Raw genomic sequence first — 20,503 nt, 5'->3', positions numbered from 1 at the left:
TTCCCTTTTCTAATAATATATTACCCTTAAGTTGACTAACAATTACACTACATGCCACTTTGACCAGCTTTTAGTTAACTTGTTTGGTTTGAATTTACTTAACTAATACACTCCTTTGTTCTACAAATTAGCAATCATTGATGTTCTAAAAGTAATCATGTAGTTAGACTTAGAGTTTAGCAATTAATATTGATCACTTCGGCCATAGGTCAAAACCAAACTTATTAAGTGTGTTTTGGTTTTTAGAGTTCTATAACCTGGTTCTTCATTTCGTTTAGTGAGAAAAGTGTACGTAAATAACCAAATAATGTTATTTTAACAAATAATAATAATAATAATACAAGTAATTATGATGAGTTACAATCTTATATACTTCATGTATAATTAAGCGGATAGGTACACAAGTTGCGGGGATAGCTCAGTTGGGAGAGCGTCAGACTGAAGATCTGAAGGTCACCGCATCATTTAATTTTTATTTTTTATTTTTACTGTTTAGTTTACATATATTTTTCTCTATATTTATTTAAAGTAACGGACATTGTCACATTGTTTAGTACTACAAATGCGTGATTGCATAGTTCAGTCTACAAATCACCTTCGTCCACAATCATACTAGTGAGTATAAACTGAGATCAAATGAAACGAATTTTCATTTATAACATCCAATTAGGCCTGGCCAGAACGTGCAATGATATAAGAATGCTATCTTCGAACATAGAATACGTTTGGATGCTATCTGAACTCGAAATATAGTCAAGAACAACGCGTGCTTGAGATCAAGCAATGTTTAAAGTTGGAAAGAAGAGGGGATGACCGATTAATTACATTGTGGGAGATAAAGCGATGTTTGAAGTCTCGCCTTGGAAGGGTACAATTTGGTTTTGCAAGAGGGGGCCGCTAATTCTAAGCCATTCATGACACGCTCCACTTGTGAATGGGTCTTGTCGACGAAGTGATGTGTGTGCTGCTCAATGATATACCGATAGATGATGAGTCAAGCTCATAATAGAAATTATTTGACAAAATACAATACTTTAGAAAAAAATATTATAAGTATCGGTTTTAAGACGCTTCTGTTTAGTTATATCTGTTATTTAAACAAATACAGCTACAATGAAATCATAACCGGTTATTATTGTTCGATTTGTTTATGATTTATGTCATAACCGAATTACGATACCAAACCTATATGTTATCCGTAAGCCCTTGTTAACCAAAACTTGGATTACATTCCTTATTGTTTTATATGTTTAGTTAGGGTTGTTCACGAGACGAGCCGAACCGAGCGAGAGCTTGCTCATTGCTTGGCTCGTTTCAAATCGAACCGAGCCGAGCGGCTCAAAATCGAACTGAGCCAAGATCATACCGACCCAAAATCGAACCGAGTATTTTCCGAGCTGTATCGAGCAAGTTCGGAGCATTACTTTTTTATTCTTTTTTTCCCCTTTGAATTCTTTTATAAGAAACAAGTTTGAAGTTAAATATAATGTGCATTAAAATAAATTATTAGTTTTTAGAAAAATTAGTAGTAGCTTGTAATTTTTGATAAAATTAAAGTTTGAAGTTGGATATAATGTAATAAAACAATTAATAATTAAAAAATAATTATTCATATAAATATATATGCACAAATATTTAACTTATTTTTATAATTATCTTTAATATTGAAATATTGAAAACTAAATATAATTATTTTTTATATTTGAAGTATTAGAAAATATTCGATATTATATTTAAATTTAGTTTTTCAATATTCAAGATAATTATTAAGGCAAAATATATATTTATGAGTATATAAATATATATAAAACTAGCTTTTAGCCCGCGTGTCACGTGGGTTTATTTAATTTTTTTTTCTAAATAATTTTGCAATTATATTTTTATAGTTAATTGTTTCCATTTAATTTATTATAAGAAAGTTTGTTATATTCGTGTAGAATTTATATATATTTTGATCCAGTTATGTTTATTTATGATTATTTTTTTAATGAAACATTAAATTAATCATCTACTTAATGTTTTATATTTGTTCGTTTGTGTTCATTTATATTCGTTTATGTTTGTGTTTATTTACATTTGTACACATATGCTCATTTATGCTCGTTTGCATTTGTTCAAATATGTTCATGAACTTTTCGTTTATATTTTAAATGAACGAACATAAACGAAAATGAACTAACATATTTACGTTTTTTATGTTCTTGAATGGCTCATTTAGATTTTAAATGAACGAACATAAAAGAACACGACAAATCATGATACAAAAAGACCACTTCCATACCCCGACAGATAGCCAAAGCTTAATTATTGACCAAAGCCTCTTTGTCGCGTGTTCAGGAACCGACCCAATTTGCACTAAAAAAACCAGGAGATAAAACTCCAACCATAAAACTATGCGAACTAAACCAAACACCTATATACCTAATCTTTTTTACTTATCTTATTCTCGTTATTTTCATAAACAGTCGTCTTATCCACTCCATTCTTAAGAAAACATATCAATGACTCCCATTGAGTCCTAACCCATGAATCACCAACAAACACAACCCGTTTCCCACTAATCTTTTCCAAAACAACACCAATGTTGAGTTAATTTTAATTTTGCAAAACCAAATAACACAAATCCACTCAAACAGTATTACAAATATACAAACCGGCCATTATATAGAGAAAATAATAGAAAGAGACCATACTTTACAACAAAATGAGCATATTGTATATCAAGTACAAATCAAATTAAATCATACTTGATTAATAATAACTAATTTTGCATGCTACTAACCCGATTTTGATCTTTGCACCAGCAGAAAGGTGGGGCCCGTAGGTTAGTAATCCATGTATCCTACAAAGATCTTCATTATCTATAAAACTGCAAATTCCCACTATCAGAAACGGGTCAAATGGCTAGAAGGCTGCATAGAGTGCATATGTAACATCCTAAATATTCTAATAAATAAAGAAAGTTGCGTTAAATTGTCGTGCGTTTAATAATATTAACTAACGTCTAATGAGGAAAAGATCATGGACTTGGACTAATTAAGATGGATTAAAGGAAATGGGCTTTAGGTCCATGGGTTTTAAGGGATATAAATATCCCCTTAAACCATCCTAAAACCCTAATTATCATTTCCATCTTTCATAAATCTCTACACACTCAAAAACACACACACGCCTCCTTATTACTATTTACGGCCGAGAGAGAGGAAGAGGGTGAAACGACCAACGAACATCGAATAGCAATAGATCTCTCATATACGAGCTAGATACAAGATAACCAAGCAAAACGCGACCAACCGAACGTATAAAAGGTATGTTTTGATCCTAAAGATTACGTTTTTATAGATGTTTAGTCTTGAAACTTAGAACGAGTATAGATCGGATATAAACGAAACATAAAGTTGTAAACTTGATGATAAATACGAGTGTAATGAACCCGAAAATGGAAACGGCTCGATTAATAAATAACACTAGTATTGAACGTTTTGAACTTAAAGGTCCAAACTTTACGTGTTTTCGGGTCAAACCTTATCCAAAAACGACCATAGGAATGATCGCGGGTTAGTCAAATACCATACCCATGAATTTCTCAGTTAAACGATGATGATTTTTGGGGATTAAGATTAAACAGAGGCGCAGCCGGGCAACTTCGCCTACAAGCTTAACTTCGCTTGCAAGCAAGTTCGCCTAACTAATTAACTTCGCCGATCGCTAACTTCGCTTGTTGATAATTTCGCCCATGATAACTTCGCCTAAAGCTAAGTTCGCCGAGCCTTAACTTCGCCTGGTGATAAGTTCGCTCAATGCTTAACTTCGCTTAATGATAAGTTCGCTTAACACTAAGTTCGCTTACAGTAAGTTTGCTTAATGTTAAGTTCGCTTATTGTTAAGTTCGCTTAATGATAAGTTCGCTGGAGTTAGCAAATTAGAAAATAAATTAAAAACCTAATGAAAAATGTGTTAAGACAGTTAATGGAAATAAAATTTTTCCAAGATGACCTGGCAGCTCGACCCCAGCCAGGGGCTCTGCCCCTTGGACCCTGCTAGGGGCTGCCGCCCCTAGACCCCGCTGCCAGGGGCGCTACTCCCGGACCCCCGTTCGTTGTGGGTTATATAAAGATAGAAATACAACATGAGTAGTAGTAGTTAATTGATACATGTAAATATTATACAGTTAGCCGTGCACAGCTCAAGAAGGGAATAACGATTAACGGAGAGCGTAACAGGATTCAGGTGAGTTTCTAGCCCCACTTCTGTGTTATGTTTTCGGGGCTGTGTGCATACTCGATATGTTTGTTAATACACTTATCCTAAGTGATAAGTGTATGCCTTATATGAATGATGTGGAATGTATGAATGAATGCTTGTAGTACGTGAACGATCTTCGGATATTGCACGTACTGTCAGGTTGTAGTGTTACGTATAAGGTAAGTATAATGTATTTGCTTATACGTATGAATGCGATAGAGTTAACAAACGAAGGAAAGATATGGTTGTATGGTAACGAATAGGGACCAGACCCTTATAATATCTGTGATGTTAGGGACCAGACCCTTATAATATCTGTGATGTTAGGGACCAGACCCTAATAATATCTGTGATGTTAGGGACCAGACCCTTATAATATCTGTGATGTTAGGGACCAGACCCTTATAATATCTGTGATGTTAGGGACCAGACCCTTATAATATCTGTGAGGTTATAGGGCGAAAGGCTCTTTAAAACGTATGATTATGCATGTAAAGAAAGTATGAAGGTAAGAATGAAAGTATATGCACTTATGTGTGTATAAAAGAAAGTTAAGAGGTTAAGTATGAAATGTAAGAAGGTATTGTATGATTATGTGATTAACTAGAACTCACTCAGCGTAGCTGACTTTTAGTATGCACGCAGGTGAGTAGAATGAGGCAGGTAGCTTGAGGATGACACATGGCAGAGTTGGACGAAGCTGGCATCTGAAGATTTTGCTATGATGTTTTATGTTAAAAGACTATGTTTTGTTTTTAAATGACTATGAATGCTCGATAAGACAAGAATTATGGTTATGGAATGTAATGGTTTGAATGTTTTTAATGTTCCGCGAATGTTTTAATTAATTCTGATATTTAGAACTGCGTTTATGAGTAAATCCAACACGAAAGTAGGGCTACCGGTAACAGGGCCTTACAGCATATTTAATGCATATACCTCTAAAAGCTTCCTATTCAATTCCCTTAACATTTACTTACTACAATACAACTTTATATAAAACAGAACGCTAAATTTATCAAATAGAGAATGTAAGCATCAATACTTAAGATATCTCAAACCCATTAGTCAACAGAGCCTATGAAAAAAAAATCCCCAAGAAGATCAAACCTTTTACAATGTTCACAACCCTAATAGTGAGTAAAGCCATAACCGTAAATACATACCCAGCAACAAATAAACAAACAACAGTAAGCGAAATAAGATACAAATAAAAAGCTATGACAATTAAACTTATTTATGACGGTAGAACCACTGCTATAAAAAACGTCTCGAGATGAAGATGAGTAACAGGTGCACATGCATTAAAGTCGAGTCTACATATTATTCATAAAACAAATAAAAAAAATAGACGTTTAATTTGGTTAATTGCACACATATATAAATAACTTAACCATCAAATTTGTAATCATAACCGCATCGTTGGTTTCTGAGTTTGGTTCGCTGTTTTGGTTCGTTTTTACATTTTCTACTGTTTATTTAAGTATGTTTGGACCAGATCTAATAACAAAACTGGTTTGCCAGATTAATGGAACGGAATGCATATTTAATGGTCTCTGTTTAGAGGAAGTGGAAATTTAAAGCATATGTTTGAATACTGTTTGTGTTTAAAATGTCTAAATGGAAGGTTTATTAATTTTTTTAATTCTCAAATAAGTGTACCACATCAATAAATTATTAAAATATTATATATTCATAAAATTATTACTCCCTCCGTCCCATTAAAAGTGTCATGTTTTGAATTTTCAAAGTCTTTATTTATAAACTTTGACCTTAAATAATTTTGTTTGCTTTAGATAACACTTGATGAAAGTTATATGATTTGAGTATGTTTTAAAAAATGTCTTTATCGGTATAATTTTTATCAAGTTTTATATAACACAAAAAGTATATAATTAAGGTCAAAGTTTATAAATAAAGACTATGAAAATTCAAAATAAGACACTTTTAATAGGACGGAGGGAGTAGTTTATAAAAACATAAAAGTGATACACAGGAAGCATGCAAACATACCTGCAAAACTAATAAGGATCGATCATGCATAGCCAAGTCATCATAGCATTTCTGAACCAACTGTTTGAATCCAGGGTTCGGATACACCATGTAATTGATTTTCTTTCCTTTGGTACAATCGTTTACCCCATAACCCACTAACACTTATTACTTCATATCATCCTAAAAAAAAAGACTTTTAATTATTAGAGAGAGGTCATAGTGGCAATTCGCAAATTGAAGTTTTCTGATCTTTTACAGTCAAATTGAATCGATTAAACAAACATCGTTGAGTTAGATTAGCCAACTTTTTTAATTGTGTCTAAGATATTAAGATATATTATCCTAAGAAAAAAGAACTGCTTTAATTTTAAGGGTTAAAACTTAAAACATACCTACATGTAAGATACTTGATCCAATTTCAACCCAAAGCCGGTATCCAACCGGATCTGATTCTTCTCAAACCAGTTTTGAACGCCGGTATCTAACAGGATCCGATTATCCTCAAACCAGTTTTGAACCAACCAAAACGACAGTTTGTATACCTGAACCAAAGAGAAAAAACAAAACATCAATTTCGCATATTAGCATTAATAGAAAAATAAGCATAATGTTGACTATTTCAGCTTTTGTTCTTCTAAGTGCATGTCAGAACAATCATCTACTCTTTATAATATAATTGTAGTTTCACCAAACAAAAGTCTTCATATTAACAATTACAAAGAAAAACACAACATGTAAGTGAACTGTTATATAAATGAAAGAATACGAACACACGTCTAGTTCGTTTATGTTCTTGAATGTTTATAAAAACATTGATGGTCGGCATTCCAAAGATAAGTTACTATTGAATTAATATAATTTCTGCAGCGATGTTTAACGCTTTAAATGTTTATAAAGTATAAAATTAGTAGAGATTTTCGTGATTTCTCATAAAACTGGGTCATTGTGTTGAAAGAGGTGTCCTAATGGTAACTCAACCAATTCATGAATATGATTCACTTATTTACGAACCCCACCTACATCATCATAACCAATCTCATCTAATCAATCCTCGTAATCCCGTTTAATTGGTTCAGTTTGACAAAAGATTTCAATGTCAGGAGATCCAACTATGATAGAAATCGAATTATTCAAAACATATAAACTGATTTAGGGTGAACATACATTCGTTTGGGATGATCATCCAGAAAGGAAAAATCACAGTGAAACACGGGAGGCGGATTAGGATGATCGATTTAGGAATGGCGGGAAGTGTTGGCCGTTAGGTATTAGATAGTCTGAGGATTATTTTTTTTTAGGTTATATGATATAAACCCACGAATTTGGAAAGAAAGCATGTGAATACTTTATTTTAAAATCAATCAATCTGGTGGCTTTAGAGGGACAGGAGAGCGAAGTGAGCGCGACACATAAGATTGTATGGCAGGTAATTATATAGATAGTTAGATGAATTAAAAATGTTCGAGCTGAACCGAGCGGACATTTGCTTGTTGCTTGACTCGTTTACAAACCGAACCAAGCAGAGCAGCTCGTTTACAATCGAGCGAGCATTTTCCAAGCAATATTCGAACGAGCGGCGAGCGATTTGAACAACCATAAAATTAGGCCCAGTTAAATGTAACTGTGGGCTAATCATTCAACGAAAACCTTTATAAACAAAAAAATGTCAAAATAAACCTAATCAATAATACGTACGAACCACTTGATCCAATAGGAATTCCGTACTAATACGAAGAAGGTATTTTCAATTTTCAATGTCATAATTAATTAATATATGTTTTATTACTAGAGTTGTTGAAGTTTTTGGATCACCTTTAGTAACATCTCTTTTGTGTTTATGATTTTTTTCTTGTTATTAGAATAAAGGAAGTTGTTCATGGGACAAAAGATTTTATTAGCAATATGCCAGATATTGTGATAAATAATATTCCGGATCGGTTGTCATTACAAGATACAGTCATGACAGCTATCTTGAACAGAAATTGGAGGTATAATTGGACTATGCTTAACCAACTCATATTTGATGACAACTTCTTTAAATATTTATTAGAAAAAGGAGGTGAAAAAAACTACGAGAAAATTATCGGTAGGCTTCTTCTTCATATTAAAGGCACCATAACAAAGTTTGTGCTCTACATAGAAGACGGGGACGGGGTATTAGACGTTGAAGATATTAACCATTGGCTTTTATTCTTGTCGAGCAAAGGAGTTAAGGACATCACTCTTTGGAAGGAGAATTACGGACCGCCACTTAAGTTGCCTATGCATCTGTTCTCTTGTTTGGAGTTAAAACATTTGAAGCTTGTTTGCTGTTGTTTCGGTACTCCTGCTAGTTTTCATGGTTTTCTAAATTTAGTAAGCTTAGAGTTGTCTCTCCTCAAACTACATAAAATCAAGAAATTTGGGGAGTTTTTTACCGGGTGTCCCGCACTTGAGATCTTGAACTTGGGTTTTAACTTTCCTCCCGGCAAAGTGAAGGTAGATGCGCTTGTAAAACTTGCAAATCTCAAAACATTGTCCTTGCACTTGTTTAATCTTCGGTATACGACGATCACAAGTTGCAGTAGCATCTTGAGCTTGTGGGCTCTCTTCCAAAACTTCAAGAGCTTGAATTGGATTTTTCGAAGTGCAAGGTAAGGCTAAGTTTAGTCTCTCTTTTCATAATACAAATAACCATGGGAGGCCCTGAGGGTGGACAATGTGGGCGTCCGGCCGGGGCACTAAAATTTTAAAATTTTTCAATATTATGTATATATTTAGAATACTCAAACTTTAATGTATATATGTGTGAACCCTCGGGTGGGCAAAAGTAAAATTGCACTAATTTTGACGTTATTTTACTAATCTCGTGAAAATAACGTTAAAAGTGATGGAAGGTTAATCAGGCATCATGTGGTGGCGTTGATAGCCGAAAGACAAGGGTACATGCACCAATCAGCCAGCGTCCCGATGATTTAGTGCTATGTGCCTTATGTCCAAGGCTTGATGCAAAACTACTATAGAGCCGGGGGTCTCACCGGAAGCAGCCTCTCTATCCCCATGGGGTAGAGGTAAGGTTTTCTACATCTTACCCTCCTCAGACCCTACCATAGCTTTGCTATTGGTGGGATATACTTAGTACGATGATGATGATGATACTTTTATAAGTCCACTGTTTTATAACACCCACACTTTATAGTCTATTTATTATTTCATAAACTCATTTTAATATCATGAGTTTGCTAATTGTTATGTTTATTACTATAACTTTAACCGTCCTTTAAAAAAAATTGTTTAAATTATTTAGTTTGTTAAGGCTTAAAGGCATATTTTTTCCTGATCGGCCGGGGTACATGAATTATCAGGACCGGCCCTGCTAATAACTTAATATAATTTAAAATGGTTGTACTAAAATTTTATCGCTTTCTTACAGCCTTTCACAAAAGACGGTGGTGGAAAGAGGTCGTCTAATGCTTTTCCCAGCCTCAAGGCTCTTAAGTTAACAGGAATTTATTTAGGCAATAATATTATGTTATCATGTGCTTTAGAATTGATTAGATGCTCCCCGAATATGCAGACTCTTGAAATCACAGCTTCTAAATATGTATGTATCGTATACTGGTCGTACGTCTTATAATTTCGTATATATGTAATTCTGTGTTCAAATACTAGCTTTTCTTGCAGGATGATGACCCAACACCTGCAGTTAGTTTTCCAGAGGTGGACTACAACACAATGGGCTCGTTGCAGATTCGAAGTGTGGTGTTTAATTATTCGAAAGGTTCAGTGAATGAAGATTATTTGTTTAAGTATTTACTCTCGTCTTCCCCTTTTCTAAAAAAGATTGATATTCGCACCCTATCGTCCATAGTGCCTAGTTTGTTTCCTAGAAAGTTGTTGAAGCTCCAACGAGCCTACCCCGATGTTGATATCAATGTATATTAGTTTTAGGTCTTTTGACCTCGTCTTTTATTTTCCGTTTGGATTTATAGCCTCATTGTGTAATTAGAGATGAAAATATGTTTTTTTCCATATGGTCTTTGTGTCTTTTTTTCAACTTGGCCGTTTCTTCCTCTTAAGCATTTTGTACGGCTTAATAAATGCATACATTATATATACGCATGCACGAAACCTGTAATTTTACCAAGTCTGTTCATTTGTTGCATCGACTATTTCCAGTTTTAATAATCGGAAGCCTTGTCCAGTTTGGCCAGTTGACCTATTTTAGTACTTAACCCAAGGGATGAGGAAAACATGCCAAAACTAATTGAATTTGCTATGGTATTCTCACAAGTCAAAACTAGATAGCTCACTGGTCAGTGTGCTCGTAACCGAGTTTATTCAAGCATGGACTCAATTATTAACTGAGCTCCATTTAGGCTCGAGCTCGACTCGTTTCAAGCTTTTAGCGAGTCAATCTCAAACAGCTCACGAACATTTTGAATCGTTTACACCCCCTAGATGTTACAAGATTAGATATAAATGCAATCTAAAAATATCAATTTTGAAAAAAGAAAAACCAACAAAATCACTTGGAAATAAAAAAGAATTTGAATAGAATTTTGAAATGGGAAAATATGAAATTATTACAGTGTAGAAATACCACTTTAAAGCAAATCAAATGATGACTTATATAGCTTCTATCATACTTGGAAGTATTTGAAGGGTGAGAAATAATCACATTCTTTTCTTTTAGTTGATAAAAGGTGTTGCTAACAAAAGGTTCTCTACCGCCTTTCCTTGTCTCACGGCTCTTCAATTATCGGCCATAGATTTACGCAATGGTATTGTGTTATCTTGTGCTTTTGAAATTTGAATTGATTAAAGGCTGCCCGAATTTGCAGACTCTTCAAATCATAGCAACTACACGTGTATGTATCATATTGCCCGTCTTAAAATCTCATATATAGTTTTGCATTTTAATGTCACTTAGGTATTCTTGCAGGATGATGTCTTCTTGCCTACTCAGGTAGACTACAATACTTATACAACAGGGATGTTGCAGCTTCGAAGTGTGATGCTCAATTGTATGAAAGGTTCAAAGAATGAATTATGTTTGATAAAGTATTTACTTGCATCTTTCCCTGTCCTAAAAAAGCTTGTTATGCGCCTTTACTATTAAGCCGGAAGAAAAGTTTAAGTTTGCTAGTGAGTTATTACACCAATTTAGATATTTTTCTATCTATATTTAAACGGAAAAAAAAACAACTTTATATCAACTATAACCTCCTAAATATTGACATCTTTACCTTCGAACACCTTTCGTTTATCGCCATCTTAGAGAAGAATAGTGAATAAGTTTTCTTTTTTGGTAGTTTATATATTAGTTTTGTGTAATGTATTTACTTTATTCGAATTAACTCAAATTCAAATAAGTTATTCTAATTGGTTTATTAAAATTATAAATTGAATTCAAGTATATATAGCTTTCACATATTGAAATTCAAATAACCCAGAGTTAAACTTATTTGACTCGTTCAAAACCCTTCACTATTCTTTATCGAATGATAATATTATTGAACTTACAGAATTGTATTAGAATAACTGTATTAGAGATGAAAAAATGCCTGCAGGAATGATACTCATTTAAGATAGTTACATATATCTAACAAGCAATTTAGTAGTAATTTGTATATCAAGCGGGGATAGCTCAGTTGGGAGAGCGTCAGACTGAAGATCTGAAGGTCACGTGTTCGATCCACGTTCACCGCATTTCATGTTTTTCTTTTTTAATGTTTAGTTTACGAATAAAAGTTATAGTTAAGGAGTTTATCTATCTCCAATGTTACTTGTTTTAATAAGAAGTTATTAATGACTCAATTGGAATTTTCATACTTCCACCCTTAAATCCGAATACATGTTTCTTTAGCTTTTCTATTTTACGAATATATCAACTTTTACATTCAAACACTTTTTATTTATTATCGAAACTTAACGGTAGGGTTCACCAAAAACCCACATGGCCATGTAGAATGTAGATAGAGTTATGAAGAAAAGTTTTACTAGTACATACATTGCACCTTAAAAAGCTCATATTGGGCAAAGACCCACTTTAATGTCTTTAACCACAAATGATTGTCCATACACGGTGTCATGTAAACACAAAGATGGAAAGAGCATTAGAAATGCCTAGGTAGGTACTTTAGATCACCCAAACATCCGGGCGAATTTGTTAAAATTGGACAGAACCTATCATGTGTTACATTAAGGGAAAATGTGGATGTGTTTGCGTGGGAGCCCTCAGACATGACTAGTTTGCCCCGCTAGTTTAGTGAACCTCACATGAACGTACCTCCTTTTGATAGACGAATAATCTAGGAAAATAAGTGGGTGCTAGATGGGAGCGCGAATCAACAAAGCATGGCCTAAGAATTACTACATTAAAACTTCACAAAAGGTGGAATCTGAATCTGGTTTCTAAGTCAAATGATATCTAGATACCTTCAAAGGCTATCATAAGATACCAATGGCAAACCAAGATGAAAAACAAGAAAAAAGAAAGATAATGTTTCACAAAGAGAAAAAAGCATTGTTTTGCTACTAGGAAAATGAAGAAATATGCATTAAGTGCATGCTAAGTGTTGGCTAATTAAATATTCAACTAAAAAATGTAGAAATATACTAAGAACATGCTAATTAAGGGCATTTAGGTTATGCTCAATACTCATCAGATTATCAAATTGAAGTGCAACTTTGGCATATATATATACTTTATACCTTTATTATTATATAAAGGGTTCAAAATATTTTTTGATTATATAAACGTTGGCACTATATAATTTTATAGGTTTTTGGTATATTTTATATATAACAAAGTATAACTTTGGTGCCACAATACAACAACGGGTCCCGATTGGTCCACTTGGCACAATTTGGGCCAAGCAATTCATGTACTTTTTTACTCGTCATCGTCACGTTCAGGACCAATAACGCTTAGGTTTTACAAACAATTGGGTGAGTTTACCAACCGGAGGTCACGTAACCGGAGTTTACTGAATTCGCCTCAAAACACCGCCACATATCCGAGACTGATATCACTCGGGTTTTACCAACGCCCTGGATGATTGGTCCACTTGGCAACGTGTGACTGTGCAAAGCAATTTACTTTTTTTTTGTTTTTTTAAATGATAATTAAACGATTATTTACGTTGACTTACCGACGCCACACCCGAGACCGACAATGTTTGGGTTTTACAAACAACTGGGTCTGAACTTGCCTTAACATATATTAAATATTTTATATGTTAATTTGGCAAAAAGAAAACTAGGTTTAGTTCCGGTACCGTAACAAACGTAGCAAATACCGACTGAATTTGTGTTTATTCATGGTTGTAACGCTCTGATTTACAGACCAAATTCTCCCTTCAATGCGTGCGGGGAAATCTATGTCGATAATGTTACGATCTTATTAGTAAGTTAATATTTTTTAAATTTAGTGTCGTTATATTAACATACATAACTCATTCCAACCGAACCCACATTGTGCACCGCACAACGTGACAGATACATACACAAATATTATTAGATCTCCCTTTACTTCTTCCTATTGCTTTGTCGCCCCCAACATAAATATGTCTCCTTTTCTGTCTGCTTATATACAAAGTACAGGGCTTACTTTTGTTAATTTTCTGTACATATATACATATATAATCATTCACGTCTACGTACCTTTAATATTTGGTTTCCCAAGAATGACATAACTTAAGACAACTATGTGAATTTTCACAAATTTGTGTCCCAAAAGTTTTATAAATTCATTTCTACACACTAAGTTGTTTGTTACACAATTTAAGTAATAGAAACTACATAGATTTCATAATCTTGTTATATTTTTAAATTTAATAATCCCAACAATTTTAAAAATCATTTGTAGTATTTCTAAGTTGTAGATAATGAACAAATGAGTCTCACATCAAAATCAACATATGTGTGTTAAGAGAAAACTTAATAATGTTTGATATATTCAAAGATTATAAATCACCTTAAACAATTCCTTTACTTGGTAATGTCCCAATGTCCAAAAACAGTTGTTGAACTAAAGTCCAACAACAATTTCTTTTCTATTTCTCGAAGCTTTTAGTTTTAAGTAACAAGTTTGTCACATATGACCCATCGACATGCTTCTTTTTCTATTTGTTTAAATATTAATCAAACATTCAACATCTACATTTTTAACCTTTTATAAAATATAAACTTGTACATAAAAAATAAAAAAAATTATGAAGCACATCACTTCTTCATTTTTTTTTCTATAAATGTTAACATAATATACATAGGATTTTCGAGATGCTATACAATGTCACCAACTACTTGTCGTCTTCAAGTTGTTGACAAATTCGATCACAGATACCATCGTAATACAATCAAGTAATTTAGAAACAAAACACGAGTCGATTGATATAAATGTAGAAATAAAGAAAAGGAGGAAAGATTGAGTAATTATAGAGAGCGTGCAAATGAAACAAGTAATGTTACTATATATGATACGTCTTAAAAAGATATAGTGAAAAGAGCAAGAAAACCTAAAGAAAAATGGCACGTGGTAGAGAGAAGGAATGCAAAGCGAAAAAACTTCATGTATTCTTTTTGGTTCACAATTTTAGCATTAACCTTTCTAGCAACGTTATTAATCCGACCCAATCTTTGGCTTCAAAGCTATGTATATACTTTAAACTTTTAAGGCTAAGATTCCTCTAAGAATGCTGAAATAATAATAAGGTATTGAATTGTCATATAAAACAAGATTTCAATTTTATTATTTATTTATTCATATTGATGTTATCTGCCAATAGAGTGTGCGACACCCAAAAGTGTGGTCGTTGTGACTTGTGTTATCATACGATATAAATATGTAACGCACCTTCAACTTTTGAAAATCAAATTAATCTAGTTGTTTAAAAGGTTAAATAATATTCAATATGCCATTATTACGGAATGTGTTCAATCAAATTATTTAATAAACTAATTTAAAAAATATAATAATTTTCATAACTATTTATATACCCGATTGCAAATAATGGGTTAATATAAAAAAACATCCAAAATATAATAATTTTCATAACTATTTATATACCCGATTGCAAATTAAAATTAAGGGAGTAGTCTTCAACATCACACAAAAATAACTGGTTCTGGGCTCATATGTCTAATCCTTTAGAACTTATGTCATTTTTGGATTTATGTTTCTAATCAGATGAGTTATATTTGGGCTGACCTTTTAAATTACCTAGTCAAATACGTCGACATACCAATTTGTTTGATTAAACAGGTCAACTCGCTAACCCTTTTAACCAACTTTTTAAAACCCATCAACTCGATTAACACATTCACTACTTGAGTATTGCTTGTCAACCCATTTGATAAATTCATATAGATGAGTTTTTTGACTCGTGATCAAGTTATATGTTTAAAGTATGTTTGGGCCATGATTGATGTTTTTCACATAAATAAAAAAATGGGTCGTGCTCGGCATTATTTGATTAACTCGTTTAGTCAAACAACTCCATCCGTCAACATGTTTAATTTAACAAGTCGTCCCACTAACACATGTATCAATTTTTTACAAGCCATCAACCTGATAATAGAAGTTTACAACACTATTATTATTATTATTATTATTATTATTATTATTATTATTATTATTCCATCAACCAGCTTGACACGTTTAGATAAATAAGTTAAACAAGCAGTGTTTAGAGTACACGACTTCAAACGTACACATATAGCGTCGGCGTTTATGACACGAATTAAAGTCCAAGTCATTTTCAAGTTAAATAATTCAACCCATCAACCTAAGAGCATTCACATCCCATTTCATATATTTTCCCTATAATTTAGCTAAAAAACATCATTCCATAAATTTATCTATCATTTTTCAAAATTCTTCCACATTATATTCCCTATTCATATCCATAAATTAATTTATTATTATTTTTTTCCCTTTTGTCTTATTAAATAGTAAATGGTGATTGAGAGATATGTAATATATTATATGGTATGGATAAAAACGAGTCCCTATATTTAGGGATTTACTTTAGTTGCCATATAACTCATCCATATAATAGAGAATGAATTGGAGAGGTGATTTTAATGGTTTTCTTAAAATTTACCCTAAATTACATGAGTTTAACAACTTTAGAGAATGGTTGGACGCGAAATTTATGAAAAAGAAATAAAAACATATGCAAAACAATAAAAGATTAAAATTAAAAAAAGTTGAAAATCTTGTGAGAGGAGTAATTTAAAACCTTGCAGTCAGCCACCCCTTCATTCTTTCATGGTCTCCACATTTTCTTACCCGTGAAGAGACGAGACCAGGTAGCTTAACAGCCATCTCATCTTCTTCAATCCATAATATAATAACAATATATAACATCACAGATCTTCAATTATCAATCCTTTGTTGTAATCGGTTAATAAACCATCATCAATTGTCCATATTAACATCAACTTAATATCAATTTATACTTTTGAGTTTGAATTTTGCAATCAAAATCTTTAATTTCTTGTTCTATGGGTTCTGATTGATCAAGCATCGATCGGTGGAAGATCCGATGCTTTTTGATTGAATCTGATAATACCCATTTCTTGTTTAGCTTCTGGTGAGATTCTTTTGTATTGATTTGGGTTAATTTGAGATACGATGGTTATGCAGATAAGGTGTTTGATGAAAGTCTTGAATGAATATGTGTTCTGTTTTTGTTTATGCTTTTGTTGTGTTTGAGTTTGATGAGATCTATGAGTGTGGATTGTCTGTGAATTTTGTCTAGATTAGTTACTGAAACATGTTGATTGAAATTTGAAAGCAAAGTATTGATTTTTATTTTTTGATTGTGTAGGATGGAAATGGAGTATGGGAAGCTGTTCATTGGTGGGATTTCGTGGGACACAAATGAAGAAAGTTTGAAGGAGTATTTCCAAACTTTTGGTGAAGTGATTGAAGCTATAATCATGAAGGATCGGACCACGGGTCGTGCTCGTGGGTTCGGTTTTGTTGTGTTTTCAGACCCTGCTGTTGCTGAAAGAGTTGTGAAAGAAAAACATATAATTGATGGTAGAGTGGTAAGTTCTTATCCAATATTAAACTCTCATTAGTCATTTAACTTGTTTTATACTTTTATACAATCTGATTACATTTTCTTTTTTAACTTGATTTGTAGGTAGAGGCAAAGAAGGCAGTTCTGAGAGACGATCACCAGGCTATTAACCGGAGCTCACCGGGCCCTATTCGCACGAAAAAGATTTTTGTGGGCGGTTTGGCATCTTCAGTGACTGAAACTGAGTTTAAAAACTATTTTAATCAATATGGAATGATAACCGACGTGGTTGTGATGTATGATCATAACACAAATAGGCCTAGAGGTTTTGGGTTTATAACTTATGAGTCTGAAGAATCGGTTGATAAAGCATTGATGCAAACGTTCCATGAACTTAATGGTAAAATGGTTGAAGTCAAACGTGCGGTTCCAAAAGAGGGTTCTTCTGGTTCGGTTAGAAGTCCGATGAGTGGAATTAGCTATGGGTTAAGTAGAGGTGGTAGTTTGTTTGACTATGGTTTAAGTCCGGGGTATAATAGTCCAAGATTTAGTCCCGGTTTTGTTGGTAGGTCTGGTTATGATATGGGATTGAGTTTTGATTTGGGTTTGGGTGTTAAATATGGTGGGAATGGTAGTTACAGGTCTGATGTTGGGCACGCACGTGCTATTAATCAAACGTATAGTGTAGGGTTAAATAGGTTTGCTGACCCGTTTGGGTACGGGTTGGGAGGGGTTGGTGGTGGTGGAAATGGTTCGGTTTCGAAGTCAACTAGTTATGACATGTGGGCGAGTGGGCGCCACAATTTGAGCAACATTTGGGGTGCCTCTAGTGGCGGTCAAGGTGGCAGCATTGGTGTTGGTAATGCTGGTTATATTGGTGGTAATCTCGACTATGGAAATGAAGAGAGTAATGTTGGGTATAAGAGGAGTAATGGTTTTAGTAGCAGCGGCGGTTTTAGTAGTGGTGGTGTTGGTGTTGGTGGTGGTGGTAGTGGCGGCATTGGTGGTGGTAATGGTAGCTTCATTGGAAGTAATCTTAGCTATGAAACTGAAAATAATGCTGGGTATAAGGAGAGTAATGGCTTTAGTGGTGGCGGCGGTTTTAGTAGTGGTGGTGGTGCTAGTGGCGGCATTGGTGGTGGTAATGGTAGCTTCATTGGAGGTAATCTCAACTATGAAATTGAAAATAGTAATGTTGGGTATAGGGGGAGTAATGGTTTTAGTGGCGGTGACCGTGATGGTGGAAGTGGTGGTTTTAGTGGCGGCGGCAGTGGTGGTGGTCTTAGTGGCGGCGGCAGTGGTGCTGGTGGTGGCTTTGGTGGCGGCAGCGGTGGTAGTGGCGTCAGTAGTGGTGTTGGTGGCGGTGATGGTGGAGGCGACAGTGGTGGTTTGTTATATGCAGACCTCGCTTGGCGGGCATTATCTCCCGAGCTTGAATTACCTGATTTATTTGGATTTGATCTTGGAACCGGAGCTTCTGATGGTATACCGAAAAACTCAGTTGATTATGTCGGATATAACGTCACAAGCAGACCAAATAGAGGTATATATCTCAATTTTCAAGCAATATCATAGTTTGTACAGTAAACATGTTAAATAAACCGAACACGTGTGTTTATCAAATGTTATATGTTTCAGGAATTGCTGCATAGGAAGATTGGCATATGGAGATATGGACACTTGAAGGTGAAGTAAGATTGAAGGATTCTTGTGAATTAATTTAATACACGTGGAAAAAAGGTACTCGTGTACATGTGGTTTAGATGGGTTCGGAGCGCGTGTTATATAAAAAAACGTTACATATTTGGTTTTGAAAATAGGGGTTTTGAAATGTGGGTTCACATGAGATGTGAATCTTGGATTGCAGATAATGGTGGTGTCTTTAGTTATGGTGATGTTAAAGTATTTGGAAAAAAAGAAAAGAATTGAATTGATATTTGTTGGATTTTTGAACTTTTGTAAGGTATAGGTTTTGTGAGGCATGTGGTCTTTGATTCCATAATAATGTTGGGGTTTGGTTGTTTGAATGTTTGGTGGGAAATACTCTTATTGGATGCTAAATTTGGATCAATGAATACACTTCATATTTAGTATATTTCTTTTCTTTTATTCAAGAATCGATTTTTCTGTTTGTATTTATATTGAAAGTGTATCTTTATGTATCTCCATCTAAATTTGCAAAGTATCATACTTTCTTAAATTAGGGTGTTCATAAATTATTAAAACCGTTCGTCGGTCTAAGCCAAGCCAAGTAGGCTAGGTTGGCTGATATGAGATTTGCACGGATTGGTTTGACGGTTTAACAGTCCAGTTGACGGTTTATAACTTGGAACTGCCCGTGTAAACCAATATGTTTGTTTCTTTTTTAAAGTATGCAATAATGCTATGCATGATATTCATGAACCCAATCTGTTTCTTTCTTTTTTAGAGTATGCGGTAATGTTATGCATCATATTCTTGAACCCGATCTATTTATTTCTTTTTTAGAGTATGCGGTAACGTTATGTATCAAATTCATGAACCATCTTTGTTATTTTGTAGCTATTAGCACAATTGATTTTGAATAACTAAAAAATAAAAAAACAATTTAACCATCAAAATTGAACCAAAACCCGACTAGCTCACCTACTTACCTAACCCGACTGGTTTGCTTCGTTCTTTCTAAAGCCGTAGTGGCTTGACTCATAATTTTCATCAAAACCGATTGAATTGGAAATGAACATGTACATCAAAATATGATTTTTGAGCATTTTCAATAGATGGATATTTTTAAGAAATATGATATTTACAAAGAGGTATTCCAAGAGATTCTATATTTTTGGTGAAATATGTTTATTCATCTTCCATAGTAATATGATCTAAAAGATAAAAAGTAATTTATGTGATCCCTATATATTTAATGGCTTCTAGAATTATAAACATTGTTTAGCATGTTAATGCCAGAATTCTAAGATATTGGATTAAAATTCCTGCTTTAAATATGATTCTTATGCTTATGAAGTTATAAAGGGCCGTATGGTGTAAACGAGCCAAACCACTCAACACTACTTTAGACGTACTTGCTAAAAACTCGAATCAAGTCAAGCTTAAATAAACAAGCTTAGATTTGACCTCAAGAAGGCCCATCGACATAAACAAGCCTGCATTTATATAATTTTTATTTAATATATTAACTATATATTTAATAGTTACAATAATAATATAAAATTATAATTAAAATAACTAAATGATATATCCTATATTATATA

At 33.6% G+C, this 20,503-nt stretch overlaps 2 protein-coding genes and 1 non-coding gene across 4 annotated transcripts; all 3 read left to right on the top strand.

The window, feature by feature from the left end:
* The first annotated feature begins 8,142 nt into the window (after positions 1–8,142).
* LOC143574537 (F-box/FBD/LRR-repeat protein At1g13570-like) lies at positions 8,143–10,164 on the top strand. Its single transcript, XM_077059132.1, has 3 exons — positions 8,143–8,718; positions 9,653–9,823; positions 9,892–10,164. The coding sequence occupies exons 1-3, from the start codon at positions 8,143–8,145 to the stop codon at positions 10,162–10,164; spliced, it is 1,020 nt and encodes a 339-aa protein (XP_076915247.1).
* Positions 10,165–11,858: 1,694 nt separating this feature from the next.
* Positions 11,859–11,931, top strand: TRNAF-GAA (transfer RNA phenylalanine (anticodon GAA)). The gene has a single exon. It is a non-coding gene; the product is annotated as a tRNA-Phe (tRNA).
* A 4,518-nt stretch (positions 11,932–16,449) lies between these two features.
* On the top strand, positions 16,450–19,673 carry LOC143574533 (heterogeneous nuclear ribonucleoprotein 1-like). 2 transcript variants are annotated; one of them, XM_077059129.1, is made up of 4 exons: positions 16,450–16,536; positions 17,058–17,280; positions 17,379–18,798; positions 18,894–19,673. In XM_077059129.1, exons 2-4 carry the CDS (start codon positions 17,059–17,061, stop codon positions 18,905–18,907), a joined length of 1,656 nt encoding a protein of 551 aa, XP_076915244.1. In that variant the 5' UTR covers positions 16,450–16,536; position 17,058; the 3' UTR covers positions 18,908–19,673. The 2 variants fall into 2 exon arrangements, with proteins under 2 accessions (XP_076915244.1, XP_076915243.1); XM_077059128.1 differs by lacking the exon at positions 16,450–16,536 and adding an exon at positions 16,695–16,820.
* Positions 19,674–20,503: the final 830 nt, after the last annotated feature.

This window comes from Bidens hawaiensis, unplaced genomic scaffold (genome assembly GCF_021521415.1).
Source record: "Bidens hawaiensis isolate Kalapana, Puna unplaced genomic scaffold, B.hawaiensis_p1.1 tig00027056_1, whole genome shotgun sequence".
In the NCBI taxonomy this organism is placed as follows: domain Eukaryota; kingdom Viridiplantae; phylum Streptophyta; class Magnoliopsida; order Asterales; family Asteraceae; genus Bidens; species Bidens hawaiensis.
This window is presented reverse-complemented; position numbering and strand designations above follow the sequence as displayed.